The sequence below is a fragment of the Schistocerca cancellata genome, chromosome 5 (assembly GCF_023864275.1).
Source record: "Schistocerca cancellata isolate TAMUIC-IGC-003103 chromosome 5, iqSchCanc2.1, whole genome shotgun sequence".
Taxonomy (NCBI): domain Eukaryota; kingdom Metazoa; phylum Arthropoda; class Insecta; order Orthoptera; family Acrididae; genus Schistocerca; species Schistocerca cancellata.
The window spans coordinates 64,996,197-65,014,156 of record NC_064630.1 but is presented as its reverse complement, the minus strand read 5'-3'; the positions used below and the strand labels follow the sequence as shown (position 1 = coordinate 65,014,156).

The following is a 17,960-nucleotide window of genomic DNA, read 5'->3' as shown; positions in this document are numbered from 1 at the left end:
ATATAAAGAATTTCATTTTGCTCTTGAGATGTAGACAAAAAAATATCGACAAATCGACCAATAAAAAACTAGGTTGCACAATGGAATACACTGCCGATTTTATAGCTCCATATTAAGTACTGATTATTTTTAGATATTCTGTACATCAACAAACTGGCCGCCCACATCCCCCTTACAGCAAGAGTTGAAAGAAAACACTTAACTAGAAACTCTGAAGTTAATGATGGGACTCTGTGCAGATGAAACGCTTGTATAACTATACTTTGTCTCCTGCTGTGTTGTTAATTAACAACAGTTTACACGGTACACTGTCACGCAATATTTAATTCCACTTAACCTCTCATAACTTATTTACTCCAATTTGTCATTGGCTGGCGGCTGGAGTGGCCGAGCGTTTCTAGGCGCTTCGGTCTGGAACCACTACGGTCGCAGGTTCGAATCCTACCTTGGGCTTGGATGTGTGTGATGTCCTTAGGTTAGTTAGGTTTAAGTAGTTTTTAAGTTCTAGGGTACTTATGACAACAGCAGTTGAGTCCCATAGCGCTCAGAGCCATTTGTCATTGGCTACATGTCGAAATAAACATTTTTTCGCGTTGATTCAGGAAAATTGCGTGGTGAAGCTAAACGTTGCAGTTTGTTGGTAGCGGCGAGCGCCGATTACATCAGCATTTCCCTTCACGTCTCCACCCGCCGCAAAGACCAATTCGTCATTTATATCTTTGTTTATCGTTTTCAGCAACTGTTTTTGAAGAATGCAAATGTGAAGAAATAGCACACTACTTGCGTTAAAAATTGTTTAACGCAACCGGTCTCTTATTTCTTCACACCGGAAATACTGTCACCGTATTCACACGAATCGAATGCGCCATCGAATGTAATGCTCATCCCAATTTTAAAAATTAAATTACTAAAAAAGGAATTTTGGCACATCGCTGGTAGTGTAGGTTTGTACTGCTGACATTTATTTTACAATGTTAACTTTAATTCAAAAAATAGTGTATACATGGACTATAAAAAAGCAATTTATTTTTGAGCTACTCATTTCGGTAGTAAGTGAAATTTTCGTTATTAAGAAAGAACGCCTAACTTCATTACCTACACGACATACAAAGAAACATACTGTAAATTACAGGCGTTACTAATCATTATTCACTAATGTCATCCTTACTGGAATCCTCGGAAGAATCTTCATCGGAAATAATTACGAGGTGCTATCCAAAATTTTTGGGACTGGTGCTGCCATCTGTTGAAAACCTTACCTTTGGACTAATGGTCGCCATCATCCTCTAAGTATCCAGACTGAGATTTTCACTCTGCAGCGGAGTGTGCGCTGATATGAAACTTCCTGGCAGATTAAAACTGTGTGCCCGATCGAGACTCGAACTCGGGACCTTTGCCTTTCGCGGGCAAGTGCTCTACCATCTGAGCTACCGAAGCACGCCTCACGCCCGGTACTCACAGCTTTACTTCTGCCAGTACCTCGTCTCCTACCTTCCAAACTTTACAGAAGCAAGGTTCGCAGAAGAGCTTCTGTAAAGTCTGGGAGGTAGGAGACGAGGTACTGGCAGAAGTAAGGCTGCGTTCACACTGCCGGCCGGGCCGGGCCGGGCTGACGCGTACTGGCTCGGCTCGTGCCTAGCCAGCTCAGGCCGACGTGTAGGGCATTCACACTGCGCGCCGCGCCGAGCCGGGTCGGCGGAATGGGGGAAAATCCACTTCTCCGATTTTCATGTTCTAAAAATTCTTAGAGGTATATAAGACTGGGCCACATCGTTTTATGAACTCATTTTTTCCTTAAAAGCGTAACTTCGTCGTGAAAAAAGAAAAAGTCTACTTTTCGTTTCGCGTGATTTCTTAGTTTCGTAACGCTTCCCAGCCGATTTTGAAGAAATTATGCGGCTAAAAAATCTGATTTTTGTACACGTGCTAGTGTAACTTCTTAGCTTCGTATTGAATCATTTATCTTTTCATATTTCTTAACAGTCATTGTGAAATGATGCTATTTGTCAACGTTGTGCACTTGATTTACAAATCTTGTAGTGAAAAAGTTATGTAGCGGGTAGCTTACTGTTAGATCCGTTTTAGACCATACATTGTTGCGAATGAAATGTAGCTAAAAGTACCAAAAAGTTTTTGAAATGATAATGACACTGATATCTGTCTCTGGTCACAAGTAATGCGAGCTATTCAGTGGCGTCAGTGCCGCGTCCGCAAGCCACGGAGTTCGAGCGGTTACAGCTTGGTTTAATGTAGTCATATAATGCAGGACAGAAAAAAACTAATTACTAGTGATCAGTGGTGTAAAACTAATCACAAAAACAAACTGGAGATTTGTGATACGTTTACTGCAGAAACTGAAGCGCAATTCCGTAGTCTCGTTGTCTACTTTGACAGAAAAAAAAAATATGGAGAGTTAATGAAACTACTGTAGATCGACACAGATGTGCGTTTCATTGTTCTTCGTTATTTTTTTCCTTCCTTGGCGGGCTGCGCTGCACCGTCAAGGTAATCCCTACTCTTTGGCTAAATGGCTGCTAGTTGCCGAAAGCCAAATAAATAAATTAAAAAAAATCCCCACCCTTCGACAGCTGACAAGCAAGTCACTAGAAAACGCAGCTGCTGTCAACAGTTGCTCGCCTTTGGCTAGTCTGTGCTGTCGTGTAGAACAATGTCTTCACTCTTTTATTGGTATTGTTTTGACTCTGCAGTAACTCGTCGAGTTTTGAAGTACAGAAGAACTAGGAGGTTATGGATTCATCCCATAAATAGCGACAGACATTTAGGAGAGTTTTTTTCTTTACATGAAGAACTTAAAAACTATCCTGAAAAATTTTATTCATATTACAGAATGAATCATAATACATTTCAGTATGTGCTGCAGAACATTCAAGACAAAATTTCGAAACAGAACACAAATTTTCGCAGAAGTATAACAGCAGAAGAAAAATTGTGTATAACGATAAGGTAAGATTCGTTAGTACACACTTTTTGGTTTGCAGTAGAACTTTGTGCAGCATTCACTACCTCCAATTAATTGTAGTCATGCTTTTGTATTTTAAATTTCACAAACGCTTACCTCTGAGGAGAAGAGAGTTTATGGGACTCCAGAGAATCATCAGTAAGTAATTAGCTTCGTCATTTTGGGTAATGTCTTGCTGTGCCTTCAACGAAGAATCGCAGATACACTCCTTCAGAATTTTCCAACTTTTTCTTCGTTTTTCTTCATGATGCAGCGCTTGTCAGTGGCGATGGTTCATCATGTGGAGCCACTGATGACCTCACAGAATTCTTTTCATTACCTTGTAAGATAGACAGACTGATATGCCCTTTGACTCAGTGGTTCTATTTCCACTGGTAAGGAACTGTGCATAGCTCTTGGAACTTAGGAAAATCATATGACAGAACAAAGCCCGAGTGGAATTGCATTTTAATATACTATTCCCTGGATCACATGACCTTATTTTGCCAAGTTATACAAGTTATTCTCTGTAACTGTCTCTCAGGTCTTTGCATTTCGATTTCATTATTTTAATTGAAATAATATAGAAGGATGCAAGAAAATGTCTCTTTAATTATTTATTGTTGTATAACTATGAAATGACATGGACTAAGTAAATATCTACTGTGCAAACAAAACTGTAAAAACTTCGCCCAACACCACACTTGAGTAACACATTTTACGATTTTTTTTCTCAGGTATCTGTCCACTGGCATCTCCTTTCATACACTAGCATCGTCATTCCGATTAGGAGTGTCCACCGTATCAGTGTTGGTGAAAGACGTTTGTATGGCCATATGGGAGTCACTTGCTCCCATTCATTTACCAACGCCAACTGTTTCTCGATTTAAAGAAATTGCCAGTGAAATGCATACGAGATGGGGATTTCCAAACTGTGTTGGATGTATAGACGGGAAGCACATACGTGTCCAATGTCCTAAACTTTCTGGCAGCATGTTTTACAATTACAAACAGTATTATTCGATTGTACTCCAAGCAGTTGCTGATGCAAATTACAAATTTATAGCTGTGGATGTTGGTGCCTACGGTAAACAGTCTGATGCAGGTGTGTTTAAAGAAAGTATGTTATATAAGAAACTTACAAATGGGGAGCTGTTATTACCGCCACCAACAAGACTTGAAGGAATGTGTCAGGAACTACCGTATGTCATTTTGGGAGATGAAGCTTACCCCTTATTAGAGAATTTGATGAGACCTTTTCCTCGGAGAAATTTGGACAACGAGAAGATTCTATACAATGATATGCATTCCAGAGCAAGAAAAGTTGTTGAATGTGCATTTGGTATAATGACCAATAAATGGAGACTACTGAGGAAGGAAATTGAAACATCCGTTGACGTAGCTGATCACATAGTCAAGTGCATTTGTCTACTTCATAATATTGTCATTGACAGAGAAGGATGCAATGTTGAAGCTGAAAAGTTTTGTAACAATGCTGATATGCAGACAGCTGGTGCCACATTCAACAGAAATTCCACATTACGTTCGAAAACTGTCAGGAACACTTTTGTTGAATATTTCGTTAAAAATGCAACTTAAAATAATTAAAAATCCTCTCAAATAAATTTTGGAATTGAAAGTACTTTGCTATTTACTGTATTTTTTTGTATCTCATTTCACTGTAAATAAAACAAATAAAATTATAAAGGAAAATAATTTATATTTGTGCGTACTATCTGAAACACACTTCTTGGCTACTTCGATCCATAATCTGGAAACTGCATCATTACTGTCATACTAGCCAAAATTCTGATACCAAATTGATGGACACAAGTTAATGTCATGTATATGTTATTCTGCATCCATTAAAGTAAGAACATCGCAAAAAGATGTCACAGACAACAGCTTATAGTAACGTGCCACAACATGACTTTACAATGCATTGTCATCTGGTAGGGACACATTTCCGTCCCTCAGTGACACTCATATCTGCCTCCGTTTACAAGTAAATGCGAACTATTCAGTGGCGGCAATGCCGCGATCGCTGGCAAGCTATTGTTGTAAATGCATGTAAATACGGTAGATTAAATAAATGAAATAAAAGTAATTTCGCATGTACCATCATAATAAACGTAATTTTTCCTCACTGATTGTGAAATGTGAGGTAACATCTTAAAATAAAAGACGTGTGCAGTCACACTTGTGAAGAAAGCAGAAGGGAGACGTGTGATGCGTGTACTGCAGAAGCTGTAGTGCTGCTCCACAGGCTCGCGCCTGCGGTCGGCTCGCGCCGGCAATATTAAACACTCGGAATGTCGTCGGCTCGGCTCCGGGAGGCTCACGCCGTGTCGGCGCGGCCCGGCCGCCAGTGTGAACACCGCAATTCAAAACCATGTGTTTGATATCGAAGCGGGCGGCGGCCCGGCCAGGCTCGGCTCGGCCCGGCCGGCAGTGTGAACGCAGCCTAAAGCTGTGAGTACCGGGCGTGAGTCGTGCTTCGGTAGCTCAGATGGTAGAGCACTTGCCCGCGAAAGGCAAAGGTCCCGAGTTCGAGTCTCGGTCGGGCACACAGTTTTAATCTGCCAGGAAGTTTCATCCTCTAAGTAATTCCCATCACCACGTACACACCTGTCCCAGCGCTTCTGTCACTGGTCAAACGTATTTTGGAAATCCTGTTCTTTGAGAGTGTTTATCACCGCCAGCGATGTTTCTGGAATCCTCTCTAGAGTGTCGAACCGATGGTCTTTCAACTTTAGTTTCAGTTTTGGGAATAGCGCGAAGTCGCAAGGTGCCAAATCTGGCGAGTACGGTGGGTGGGGTACAACCGCCATGTTTTTCGCCTAAGAGGTTCTGGTGAGAAGGACGTGTGACAGGGTGCGTTGTGATGCAGCAGCCAGTTCCCTTGACGCCGAATCTCGGGCCGTCGTCGCGGAATTCACTGTTTGGTTGGGTGGGGCGAATTCTTTGTGCACAATTCCCTTGCTATCAAAGAAAATTATGTTCATGCTCTTCACCTGTCTCGCTTTTTTGGGTCTTGGAGAGCCCGGGCTCTTCCACTGGGGCGATTGTTGCTTTGTCTCTGGGTCCCCCACTCGTTGAATCACTGCAAGGGTCTCCGTAGCGCTTTTCCCGAGATTCGCACAGAATTTAACACACACGTGCTGTTCTGTTCGCGGATCCATCGTAAAATCGCCACACACCAAACACAGAGTATTACGGAAATCACTGTGAACACTTAGTACGTAACACCTGAATACCGCTCCGCACACCGACTCGTCACTTAGCGGGAGGTGCAAAGATCTGCTACTCCTACTTTCCAGATGGCAGCACCACTCCCGAAAATTTTGGATTCCACCTCGTACATTTCCTCCTTCCCCGCCATCCTCGGTGTCGTTCCAGAGCACATCATCTTCACTGCGATCCAGAGTATTTGAAATACAGCATTTCTTGAAGGACTTTACAATCATTGGTGCTTCGTTGCGTTTCCAGGCAGCCGAAATCCAGTGCGCAATACAGTAGGCCGCAGCAAGTTTAATTTTTCCTGTCAGAGTCAGTTCACGATTTGCTTAGCAAAACCATTTTCCGTACTGTTCCTGAACGTGACCTTTGAAAGATTTATACTAACACCCAGAGGTTCTAATACAGAAGTCATTCCTCCACGAATAGTAACGAGGTCATTGGGTAGGCTGTGGATCACCTGTTTTTACGTCGTCAGTGAGATGACCACTAAATGGATCAAGACAAATCATTTCGAATAATGACGTCACCAGGGAGTTTCATTTTTTGGAGTCTTCAGGCTTGTTCTTCGCTCGAAGATTAAAAAAGGTGAAGTTTGTTCCCATCTGCTATGATTCCCAGAATTACTGTTACGTGCTGTTTTTCGCACCCAGATGTTTTGATTGGAACTTCTTTTGTACCCTTATCGTCAATCGTGTAATTACGTGGCATATCAAACAAAATTGGAGTCATCAAGCGTTGCCTGTTTGGCCTATCAAATTCTTATCCTCCCGAAGTGTGATAACATACCGCTGAAATTCTTTCATTTTCTTCTCAAAATCCTGTGGAAGCTTTTGGCATTTGAGAGGTCCACAGTGAATTTATTTCTAATAACGGTAGTTGCAAATAATCCCGATTTCTGTTTCTTTCACAAGGGAACGTTAACTCTCAGCTACAGTAAACTCTCTTCCTGCCTTTCCAGGACAAAGAATTACTTAACGCGCGAAAGAAGCCTCATACGATAGTTTTCTCTGCTTGCCTTCCATTTCGTGGCCACCTAACGCAAACACAATGCGAAGTATTGTTGTACGCCAACAATATTGAAACGAGGTTGAGAAGTACAACAACGCGTTGAAATATATGGGACAGTACCTAAATTTCGAGGACACGTTCTATTTGAACGGACGATTAAAGAAAATTTCCTCTCAATTCAGAACCGGAAATATATATCAGCTCTTAACTCGATAACTTCTTACCCGATTTACGTCTTCCTTTCATTCACAGATACCGCACCTATATTTTCCTACTAGAGTTTAATACATACTTTGCAACTTCAGATCACATAGGGTATAAAATACCTGTGAACGATTCAAGTCTGAACTCGAATCTAATGCGTTACCGAATTTTGAGTACTCTGTATGGTAAAAAAGTGCGCACTAGGTTCGCATAAAAACGGTATTCCATTCACACCGCCACCCCACGGCGCACCGTAATCGGACTAACATTTTTGTGCCACCTACGCTTACTTCACACAGTCAAAGAGGAAGACTGGACGTGCTGAAAGCTCAAAAAACAGTAAGACCCCTTCACACAGTGAAGGTAAAAGTATGCTCTGCTATAATTTCAAAATAACAATTTCAAATATTTACCGAAAATTGTGAAAAAGTGTAACAAAATAAAAATATCTGCTTTCGATATTGCCATTTTGATATCGACATATCGGGGAGGAAATATCAGTGATAGACATCGATGTAACTACTGGTGGAAATGACATATCGATATTTTATCAAGCAACTCTAAGAGCACTGGTGGAGCTGTCAATTGAATTCAGGTGATCCACGTGGAAAGGTTTCCGTCGTGATTACGGCCGCACGACGGGAATTAAGCTACTCAGAATGCGGATTGGTGGTTGGTGCTAGACGCATGGAACATTCCATTTCGAAAATCGTTAGAGACTTAAATATTCCGGAATCCACAGCGTCAAGAGTGTGTCGAGAATACCAAATTCCAAGCACCGCCTCTCACCGATAGCCTTACTTACGGAACGAGAGCAGCTGTGTGTGCATACATTTGTCGATGCTAACAGACGGGCAAAACTGCGTGAAATAATCGTAGAAATCAATATAGACGACGATAAGTGTATCCATTAAGACAGTGTGGCAAAATTTGGCGTTAATATGCTACTGAAGTCGACGATCGTGCCTTTGCTAACAGCACAACATTGCAGCGCCTCTCCTGTGCTCTACACCAATTGGTTGGACACTTTCTTTAGACGACTGGAAGACTGGCTTGCTCAGATGAGGTGAAGTGAGCTCCAATTTCCGTTGCCAAGAGTTGATGGTAGAGTCGAGTATGGCCAGGCTCCACGAAGCAATGGACCAAAGTTCTCAACAAGTTCCACGTGTGGGCTGTGTTTACGTGGAATGGCCTGGGTCCTCTGGTCCAACTGAACAGATCATTAACTGAAAATGGTTATGATCGGCTACACAGACTATGTCCCAAACTACGATGGAATTTTTATAGGTGACAATGAGCCATGTCACCAGGCCGCAATTGTTCGCGACTGATTTGAAGAACATTTAGTACACTTCGGGCAAATGGTCTGATCACTCAAATCGTCCTATAGGAATCTCATCGAACATTCATTCATGGGATGTAATCGAGAAATCAGTTCGTGCACAAAACCCTGCACCGGCAACACTTCCGCAATTATGGACGGCTATAGAGGCAGCATGGCTCAATGTTTCTGCAGTGGCCTTCCAATGGCTTGTTGAGTACATGTCAAGTCGAGTTGCTGCACTCGCCGGGCAGGAGGATGCCCGACACGATGTTATGAGGTACTCCATGAGCTCAGTGTAAAGTCCCTCTCCATAAAATTCTCCCGCCTATGAGCGTTTTAACCCTAAATGAACAAAACCTGTGTTTGTGTAATGTAATCTGACAGTTAAGCTCGTAAATAGGATGTTCTCACGAGCTTTTTCTGTTTTCTGCCGAGTGCAGATGGACGGCAACTTCTGTCATGACGAACGTTCGTCCTTCCACTCTTCAACGACATCAGTGACACACACTATCCCAACTGCAAGCACTCTCGTCTACCGCTAGAGATCGCGACTATTCGCCGCACCGCAGGACGTCAGCATGGGGACCGGGTTTCTCATTACACCGGCGGGAAAAGGAGATGCGCCCCGACACTGGTGCGTCCAAAGGTATCAGGAGTGCCATCGCGTCTTATTTTTTAGAAGAGTCCGAATTCTGCGAATGTTATCACACTGGACGCACACGTTTCAGGAGACTAACAAGAATGAACGCTGCCAGAATCCATTTCTCATCGTCATGGCGCCCAGCACGTGGCATAACTGATTGGGCTGCCGCTGTGTATACTATTCGGTCTCCTCGGTTCGCACAGATGGTAATTTCTTTGAACAAGGTAACGCAAAATCCCATTTTTCCCGTTCTTCTGCCTCGATACAGGTGTTCGACTGTTACCCTGGTCAGCACGTTCACCAAATCTCTCCCACAATGATAAAATTGGGTCTTGGTTTGCGGAGAAACGGGCACGCCAACAATCGCCAGCCGCCACCACCCCTGGTGAACTCTGACGGAGCCGTATGTTGTCCAGGATCAGTTCGACGCTATGCGCAGCTGCGCTACAGCAATTGCTGCCGCCAATTGTGGCAAATTTGACAACCAAACATTTTCTACTATGCTGTACAATAAGATTTTGTCATTTGGTATCCTGCTTGGTATTCCAATTTAATGGCCAGCAGTGTACTGAAGAACTGAGTTTGTTCAAGTGGCTTACGAGACAGCTGGCTTACGAGACAGCTGGCTTACGAGACAGCTGGCTTACGAGACAGCTGGCTTACGAGACAGCTGGCTTACGAGACAGCTGGCTTACGAGACAGCTGGCTTACGAGACAGCTGGCTTACGAGACAGTCGATATGTCACTAGGCATTCCAAGGCACAAAAGAAACAGTCGGCAGACGGGACCACTTTAACCAAGAAACAGAAGAGAGCATACACAAACAAGTGATGTCGCCACGCAAGCAAAAATAATCATCGTCAAGCCTTATCGATATTAAAATATTAATGAACGAAAGGTCAGCAAACAGCACTAACTGTCCTCTTTGTTCGATCATCTAGAGCGCAAGAATCCAGGTATAATTTAAGCAAAATAGAAATGGAGATTTTTTTGCTTAAACTTTGATAGAATCCTGCTCTCTCTCTCTCTCTCTCTCTCTCTCTCTCTCTCTCTCTCTCTCTCTCTCTCTCTCTCGTTAAAGAATAAATAGTCACAGAGCGCTACTTTCTCACCCGCTGTTCAGACCTATAACGTCTGGGGATGGTGGTCTTTGACTGTCTGATGTCGCAATTGTCCGCTGTGTTTTGTCTTTGTCCATAGGCCATCGTTTGTTTCTTGGTAGATGTAACGCCATCCACCGCTTTGCACAGTAGTCTGTTGTTTCACTTTGCCCCTTGAAAATAACTTGACATATCAGCGGTTGTCAATGACGTTACATGGTCTCAGTCGCGTACATAGTGTGATAATTCAACTTGCCGGGAGAAGCGAAAGTTTCACAGAACTGACATTTTCCGGACAGCTTCGCATTTCAAAAATACAGCAACAGTGCAGTGACGAAACCTATACAGTCGTCTGAAATTATCTTGTTACGTCTCGCAACAGCATATGCCAGAAATGGATGGACAACAATTACCACAGAAGCAAATCATCCATTCGTCGATGAACGCACAACTACTGCGATCAGTAAAAGCTTCAGATGAGAAGTATCAGCATGCGAGCTCATCTAGGTTCTACTTCAAATGTACATACAGGTGAGAGCTACAGTAAGAGTGAAGCAATAAAGCAGGCAAGCAGGCAGACAGGCAGGCAGTGCGCCTGAGAGCAGAGCAGGCTGGGAGTGGTACAGACCGGCCGGGAGGACGGGACCCGGAGGGGCAGCGTGGCCGACGAGGGCTTGGCGGCGGCGGCTGCGGCGCGCCGCTGCTGCTGGGCCGCCACCGCGCCGGGCGCGCAGACGTTCAGGTTGGCGAAGTCGTCGTCCATCTCCTCCAGCAAGCTGCCGTCCTCTTCCTCGTCAGACTCGTCCTGCCGCACCAGCCATACGCACCCTGCCCCTCACACACCGCGCACTCAAGAGCCACGCGCCAGCGCCGCGCAGCTGGACACTGCTCGCCGAATCCGCTCGAATGTTAGTTGTCAGCAAAAGCGAGCCATATTAGTAACGACACGAGCCAGCCTCTTCGTGAGTTTGTTTGTTAACCCGAGGAAACAGGACTTCCAACCACTATCACAAATATAAGCAAGCGTTTCGACAGCATACGCACCACTGAAGGTACTTATTTTTTCTAACTGCTCGACGAAACCACCCCACCTGCTAGTAACGGGTTTAGCAGAATGAAGTACAATCGCCACTACAACATTCCACTCATATCTAGAAAATATAAATTTACGTAATTAATTTTTGTTTGCACCAGAACTACAGAAATGTTACTGAAAACGCATTGAAATCCCGTCATAATACTATAGCACTCCGCTATATGAACCGAAGCAACACAAAATGATACAGTTTGTTGATTATGTGGAGTATAGCGCGATAGCTCCTTTTCTGAACTGAAGGAGCAGAACACAGGACAATTCGTGCCGAGTTAGCCGAAGTGTACAGTTACTACGCACTGTTGCTTGCAGATGCTTCAAAGGAGGTCAAACGAGCCCGAATCATGATCACCGAAGTGGTAATAGATCTCTCTGAGCTGGAAGACTTGCTCGTTACAGTCTAGGCGATAGAAGAGGACGTTAAAATCCGTCGTAGTTTAGATTTCAATATCTATTGTAACAATTTGAAAATGATAAAGTTTGACATCCAACAGATTCGGTGACTGTTCACACCGCTTCGAAATGCCCCAGTGGAAATGTTGCAGTTGTGCCATCCCAATCCACATCGTCTCTTTAGCGCACTAATTACTATGGACGTGTGTTGGGCGTATCACTATAGCATCAAAACAAAGGAGCAAAGCAACTAGTGGGAACGATTCACCAGCACTGAAACGGACGAAGACCAAAACCTCATCAGGTTTGGGTGATTGATTGATTGATTGGATTGTTAAGGGACTGAACAGCAAGACCATTAGTCCTTCAGTCAAGAAGTAATTCAGCTGGGCAGTGGACGTCGGTTATATGCTAATGTGCTACACAGACTGTAAATACTGCACTAAAATTATGCCATTTTGCATCAAATGTCAGCTAGAACTCGCACTAAAATTAAACCATTTCTCTTTTCATGCAAGCCTGAAATCACACTGGAATTACATCATCTCTCTTTGAATGCTAGATGGTATGCAAATAAAATTAACAAAACCATGTATTGTGGCGCTTCTCTACAGTAACTAGAAACAAATGTCGACTGCTGAAATAATGGTACATTATTCACAGCACTGTGTCAGTATTTTTCTTTAAAATTTCATGCAGCATATTGTGCAAGAATAGGCTACCGACAGTTTTTTTAAAGAATCGTCGTGACGTCACTGTGGGTGAGTGGGAATTTACGGACCTGGGTTCGACTCCTTGCTAATACCGACATTCCTCTCATATATATATATATATATATATATATATATATATATATATATATATATATATATATATATATATATATGTGTGTGTGTGTGTGTGTGTGTGTGTGTGTGTACATAAAATTGATACACGCAATATAGTTACGAATACTACCCATGTAAATCAAAAGGTTGTATGCTAGTTGGTGGTAAAACAAGCGAGTGTAAGAGGAAATTTATTATGAAAGCATTTTCTGCAATGATTTGTTAAAGAGCTCCTTTTACACTTAGATGTACTTCAAATATAAATGTAACGATGGTGAGTGGGACGAGGTTCACTAATTTGGTTTACCTAACGCTAAACATTCGAAAATAAATGCAAAATATTTTGATTACCTTCTTAATTGTTCAGAACCAATCAATCAGCTCGAATAATCAATCACTCATCATAATCTATGAGAAGATTTACCCCACCTATCAAAGGAACTGAAGTATCTGTTAAAATCTTTAAAAGCTAATGGAGAAGACACTATCTACACAATAACTTTTGAAACGGTCTCCACCAAAAATAAAAATTGCAGTAAAATTAATCTACGCGAAAACTTGGGTGTGTGGCTGCTGACTTTGCGGGGACGGGTCCAAACAGCGAGGTTATCGATCTCACGATCGGAGATAAAAGAAACTAAGGGAAGAAGAACATGAACAGTATAGTCCAATCAATGCGAAAGGAAAACGTGCAAACAGACAGATGGAACATTGGGGCGGCAGGAGAGGGATGGAGGGATGTGCAGGGGGCACTGCACAGGACGGGTGCCGGCAGTGCCACTAACTCTTCCCAATCCCCATACCATACCATGATCACGACACAACGGGGAAACACCACCAATGTAAGAAGACCCAAGAAAAGGTGAAACAGAACAGCACAAAAGACCAGGCAAAACATCGGGAAAACCGGGTGGGGTGAGGGTGGGGGGGATATGGTTGGCGTGTAGGAAAGTCCGAAGGCATTCTAAATTAACGTCAATACTAACTGAGGGATTCCAACTCTGGAAGGAAATTCAGGTACTTCTATCAGGGAGGACAAACCACTTTCATGAAGAAAACCGAGGAAGGACGTAACCATGTGAGAGTTGCCCACTAATACCTGAACAAGAAGAGTGCGAGAGCGTACTTAGTGTGAAGGGACAAGATGCGGAACAGTCCAGAAAACTATGAATCAGAATAGTCCAGAAAACTTAGTCACTGTGGGGGGGAGGGGGGAGGGTGAGGGTGACCCTGCAACTACAAAGGGGGGACCACTCCATTATGCAGCGTAAAATCATGGGTCCCCACCCCCCACCCCCCCGAGGCGGCCCACGACTGAACGAAAAGGAATTTGGGTGTGATGCCATTGGAAACCCAAAGGAAATTATCCGAACAAGCAGCACTGCCAAGATTGACGAGAAAGTCGTGGATGGCAGAGACCAAGGGGCGGGAACAACACCGGGCGACAGCCTGAAAGACTGTCAGGTGAGGGAGGACCGTTTAATAACGCAGAGGGCCTGGTAAATGGCCATCAGTTCCACAGTAAACACCTCTCACACACATGGCAGGCAAGATATGATGATACATGGCAACGGAAGACGTGAAACCATGTGAGATCAGATTTAGAGCCATCAGTGTAAAAGACAACAGCATCTCTAAACTCTCGTAAGAATGGGCAGAAGAAACAATGGAACATAATCGGAGCAATGGAAGCTTACAGGCCTCAAAATAGATCCATCCAAATCCAGGGCAAAGGAAAAAACCAATGGAGGTATGTGGGGGGTTGGTTCTGAGAGAATTTAAGTAACAGGACATGAGGATAGATGGAAATCGCAGCAGAAAGAAGTGAGGCGTAGCCTAACTAGTAAAACTACCTGAGGACAGGCAGTGGGTAGGCAATGTCCTGTAGCCACGAAATGAATAGCAGGGTTGAGCCGGGAAAGAGTGGATAGTAATGGAATAAGAAACGAGAAGCTAGGTCCATCGAACCGAAATGGCGGGGGCAGCATCAACCAGAAGATTACCAAGAGGGCTAGTACCAAAGGCACCAGTGGACTCTCTGATACCATGATGGTGGACCAGGTCACAGAGGAGCAGTCTGGCTGGGGCAGCTGAGCCATAAACTTGACAACCATAGTCCAATCAGGACAGAAGTAAGGCCATATAAAGGTGGAGAAGAGTAACGATTCACACCCTAAGAGGTGTTGACAAGGAGCGAAGGAAACTGAGTTTATGGAAACAGCCAATCTTCTTAAGTTGGATATGGTGCAATCAAGTAAGCACATTGTCAAAAGAAGACCCAAGAAACAGAACTGGGTGATCACAATCAGGTGTTAGTTGTTGAGATAAGAGTTCTGGATCAGGATACACCACAGTATGGCAACAAAAATGCACCACCCAAAAGAAAAATGTAAGCCGCATGAGAGAGTCCACGAAGAAGTTTGCTAGTGACACCCTGGAGCTGTTACTCCAAAGAAGCCACGTAGTGGGAAGTAACCCAGAAACAGAAATCATCCTCATATAGAGCAGGGGTGTTAGGTGTTGAAGCAAATGGCTATGAATGGAATCAAGAACAGGTGCTTAATTGTGGGGAGAGGAAAGGGCCAGAAAAAGTTACCATTCAGTAAAAGGGTCATTTTAGGATTCTGCCTGACAAGGGTAAAACGTTAAGTGGGAAGCTTCAGCCTGCTGTTTCTGGAGGAGGAAGGCAGTTGAATAGGTGGCTGACACTGATGTCATCACAAAATGGGTCGCAAGGTGTTCTGCTTGAACTGATGAGTCTGTATAAAGGCCACCTAGGAGGACAAGGCCCAGATGAAGAAGACTGTTGGAAACCTTGGAGGTTCGAGGGTGTGAACTTTAGCCCATACCTGTGACAGGGAACAGAAGAAACTAGGGAGTAGACAAAGTGTTCCAAACACACCTGCTTGCTCTGTTTGATTAAGTAAAGGCGCAGATGTGTTTGAAGATAATAAGACTGGTGGAGGATGAGCACTGCCTAAGGCATTGCAAGGCTCGACGGCGATCACAGATAGCAATGGCAATGGTTGTGCTCTTAACATGGGACCAGGAGGCAGTTGAACAGGTCCACTGAGCAGGGTACAGGAATGATGGCGGCATAAATAATATCAGATATATCATGGACGACTTCATCTATATATCCTCACTAAGCACACAATCTGCAAGGTATACAGAGGCCAACAAGTGTGATGGAAAGCCCAGCAGGTAGCCTGCCCACTGGGAGGTGGGAAGGGAATGGGAGAATCAACGGGAACTGGTATCTCTCGCTGAGGACATTGTACAACAGCCAGTGTAATGAAGAAGGAAAAGGAGTGGATGCCACTGCAATATAACAGACAGAAAATGTCTAACAGCACTAAAATGGATAGGAGAACCATCATTAAGAAGGCACAGATCTTGGTCCATTGGGATGTCAGCGAGGAGCCCCCGACTAGATGAAGTGGTGCCCCACAGAGGGTGATGAGCATTAAAATCCTCAAGGAGGAGGAGGAGAAGGAGGAGGAGGAGGAGGAGGAGGAAGGGAGGGGGGAGTTGCTGAAGGAGGGCAGTTAGCGCTGTAGGCATAGGTGGCTTGTCAGGAGGGAGGAAAGTGATTGCAAACCATGACTGCTGATTCCAACTGGACCCGTATGGCCACCGCTTCCAATATGGTTCTAAGGGGGATCCCTGTACTAACAATGTCCTTCAGACCAACATGCAGACTCCACCAGAAGCCCTCAAAGGGCTCACATGGTTCCAACAGAAAGCATCGTATCCACAAAGGACCTGTGAGTAAGCATCAGTAAAATGATATTCCTGGAGGACGACACAAGCTGGGGAGTAAAAGTAAATAGGGGTAGCAATGTTGCATGGTGACGGTGTTCATTAGAGTTCTAATGAATAAGCACACAACAGGGATCCAAAGGGGAGGTGAATGGGCTGAAGTTCGCCATGCTGCCTGGTCACCATGCAGCATCAACAAGGACAGGATAATATCCACAAAGAAGAGTCAGTATCTCCAGGGACGCTAGCAGGTTCTTGTCCCAGACTTAAGTTCTTTCTTCTCTTCCATAGGTGGAGAACAGCACAGTCCAGAGGGAGAGCAGGCTTCAGCAAGACCTGTGACAGAGTGGGTAACCTAGGGATAAACATAAAATGGGTCCTGTGAATGGGTCCTGCGGCTGATTGGAGCAGCAGGTCTCCAGTCTGGGAGACGCCGGGGCAAGGGGTCCCAAGAGTGAGCCCCAACACTTGCATGCACCGAAGGAAGGCACTTCTCTGGCCGCATGAAGGAGCTACATCCTCCCAGAGGGGAGGGTGCGGGGACTGTATCAGAGGGGAGAAGCGAGAGGGACTGGAAAAAGGAGGAAGGGGAGAGGAAACTGACCGAGTTGAGGAGGAGGGAGGAGGAGAGGGGAAAGACTTAACAGAGTTAAAGACGTCACAGGCACAGTGTGAAGACAGTCATATTTCTGATGAGCCTCAGAGTAGGATGAACGATCGAGGGATTTATGCTCTATCTTCTTTTCCTTCCTATAAATTGCACAGTCTGACAAGTGTGTAGAGTGATAGTTGTGACAATTAACACAAACGGGAGGCGTAACACAGCCGTTTCCCTCAAGGAGAGAGAGCCCATATTCATCGCATAGAGGGTCCACTGTACAGTAGGAGAACGTGCCCGAAATACAAACACTGAAAACATATCATGGGTGGCGAGATGTATGGCTTCACATAACACAGAGCCCTAACCTTGCCCACCTTCGGAGGCATAAAGGCTTTAAATGCAAGAATAAAGACACGTCAGTATCAATGTCGTCATGTTCGGGGCCTTCTGTTTTCTGAAACACATTAAACAACATGAATACTCCACTGTTCCAGATTTGCCAAAGAGTTTCTTATCAGTTTAAAGGATGAGGTCTCTATAAAAAACGTCTCCTTGAACCATATTCAAACACTAGTGAGGAGTAATGGACACCAGGATGCCACCAAGGTGGTCACAGGCACACACTGTCGCAGATTGTGTGACAAAAGAAATTTTGATCAACAGAAAATTTGACTATATCTTACTCAGGGTCCACTTTGCAAAACTAATCTTCGATAGTTGACAAGAAAAATAATGCCTTGGTGGTGGTGGCGGTGAAAGTGTCCCAATCAGTCCTGATGCACACCAGGTAGCTGGGAATGGGTTTC

The 17,960-nt window shown here is 44.2% G+C and overlaps 2 protein-coding genes across 4 annotated transcripts in view; one reads left to right on the top strand and one right to left on the bottom strand.

Annotated features, from left to right (window-relative positions):
• The window catches only part of LOC126187668 (kinesin-like protein Klp10A), a 318,100-nt gene that overhangs the window by 107,172 nt on the left and 192,968 nt on the right, over nt 1–17,960 (bottom strand). The window lies entirely within an intron of this gene.
• On the top strand, nt 2,571–4,564 carry LOC126187671 (uncharacterized). Its single transcript, XM_049928903.1, has 2 exons — nt 2,571–2,964; nt 3,697–4,564. The coding sequence occupies exons 1-2, from the start codon at nt 2,669–2,671 to the stop codon at nt 4,556–4,558; spliced, it is 1,158 nt and encodes a 385-aa protein (XP_049784860.1). The 5' UTR covers nt 2,571–2,668; the 3' UTR covers nt 4,559–4,564.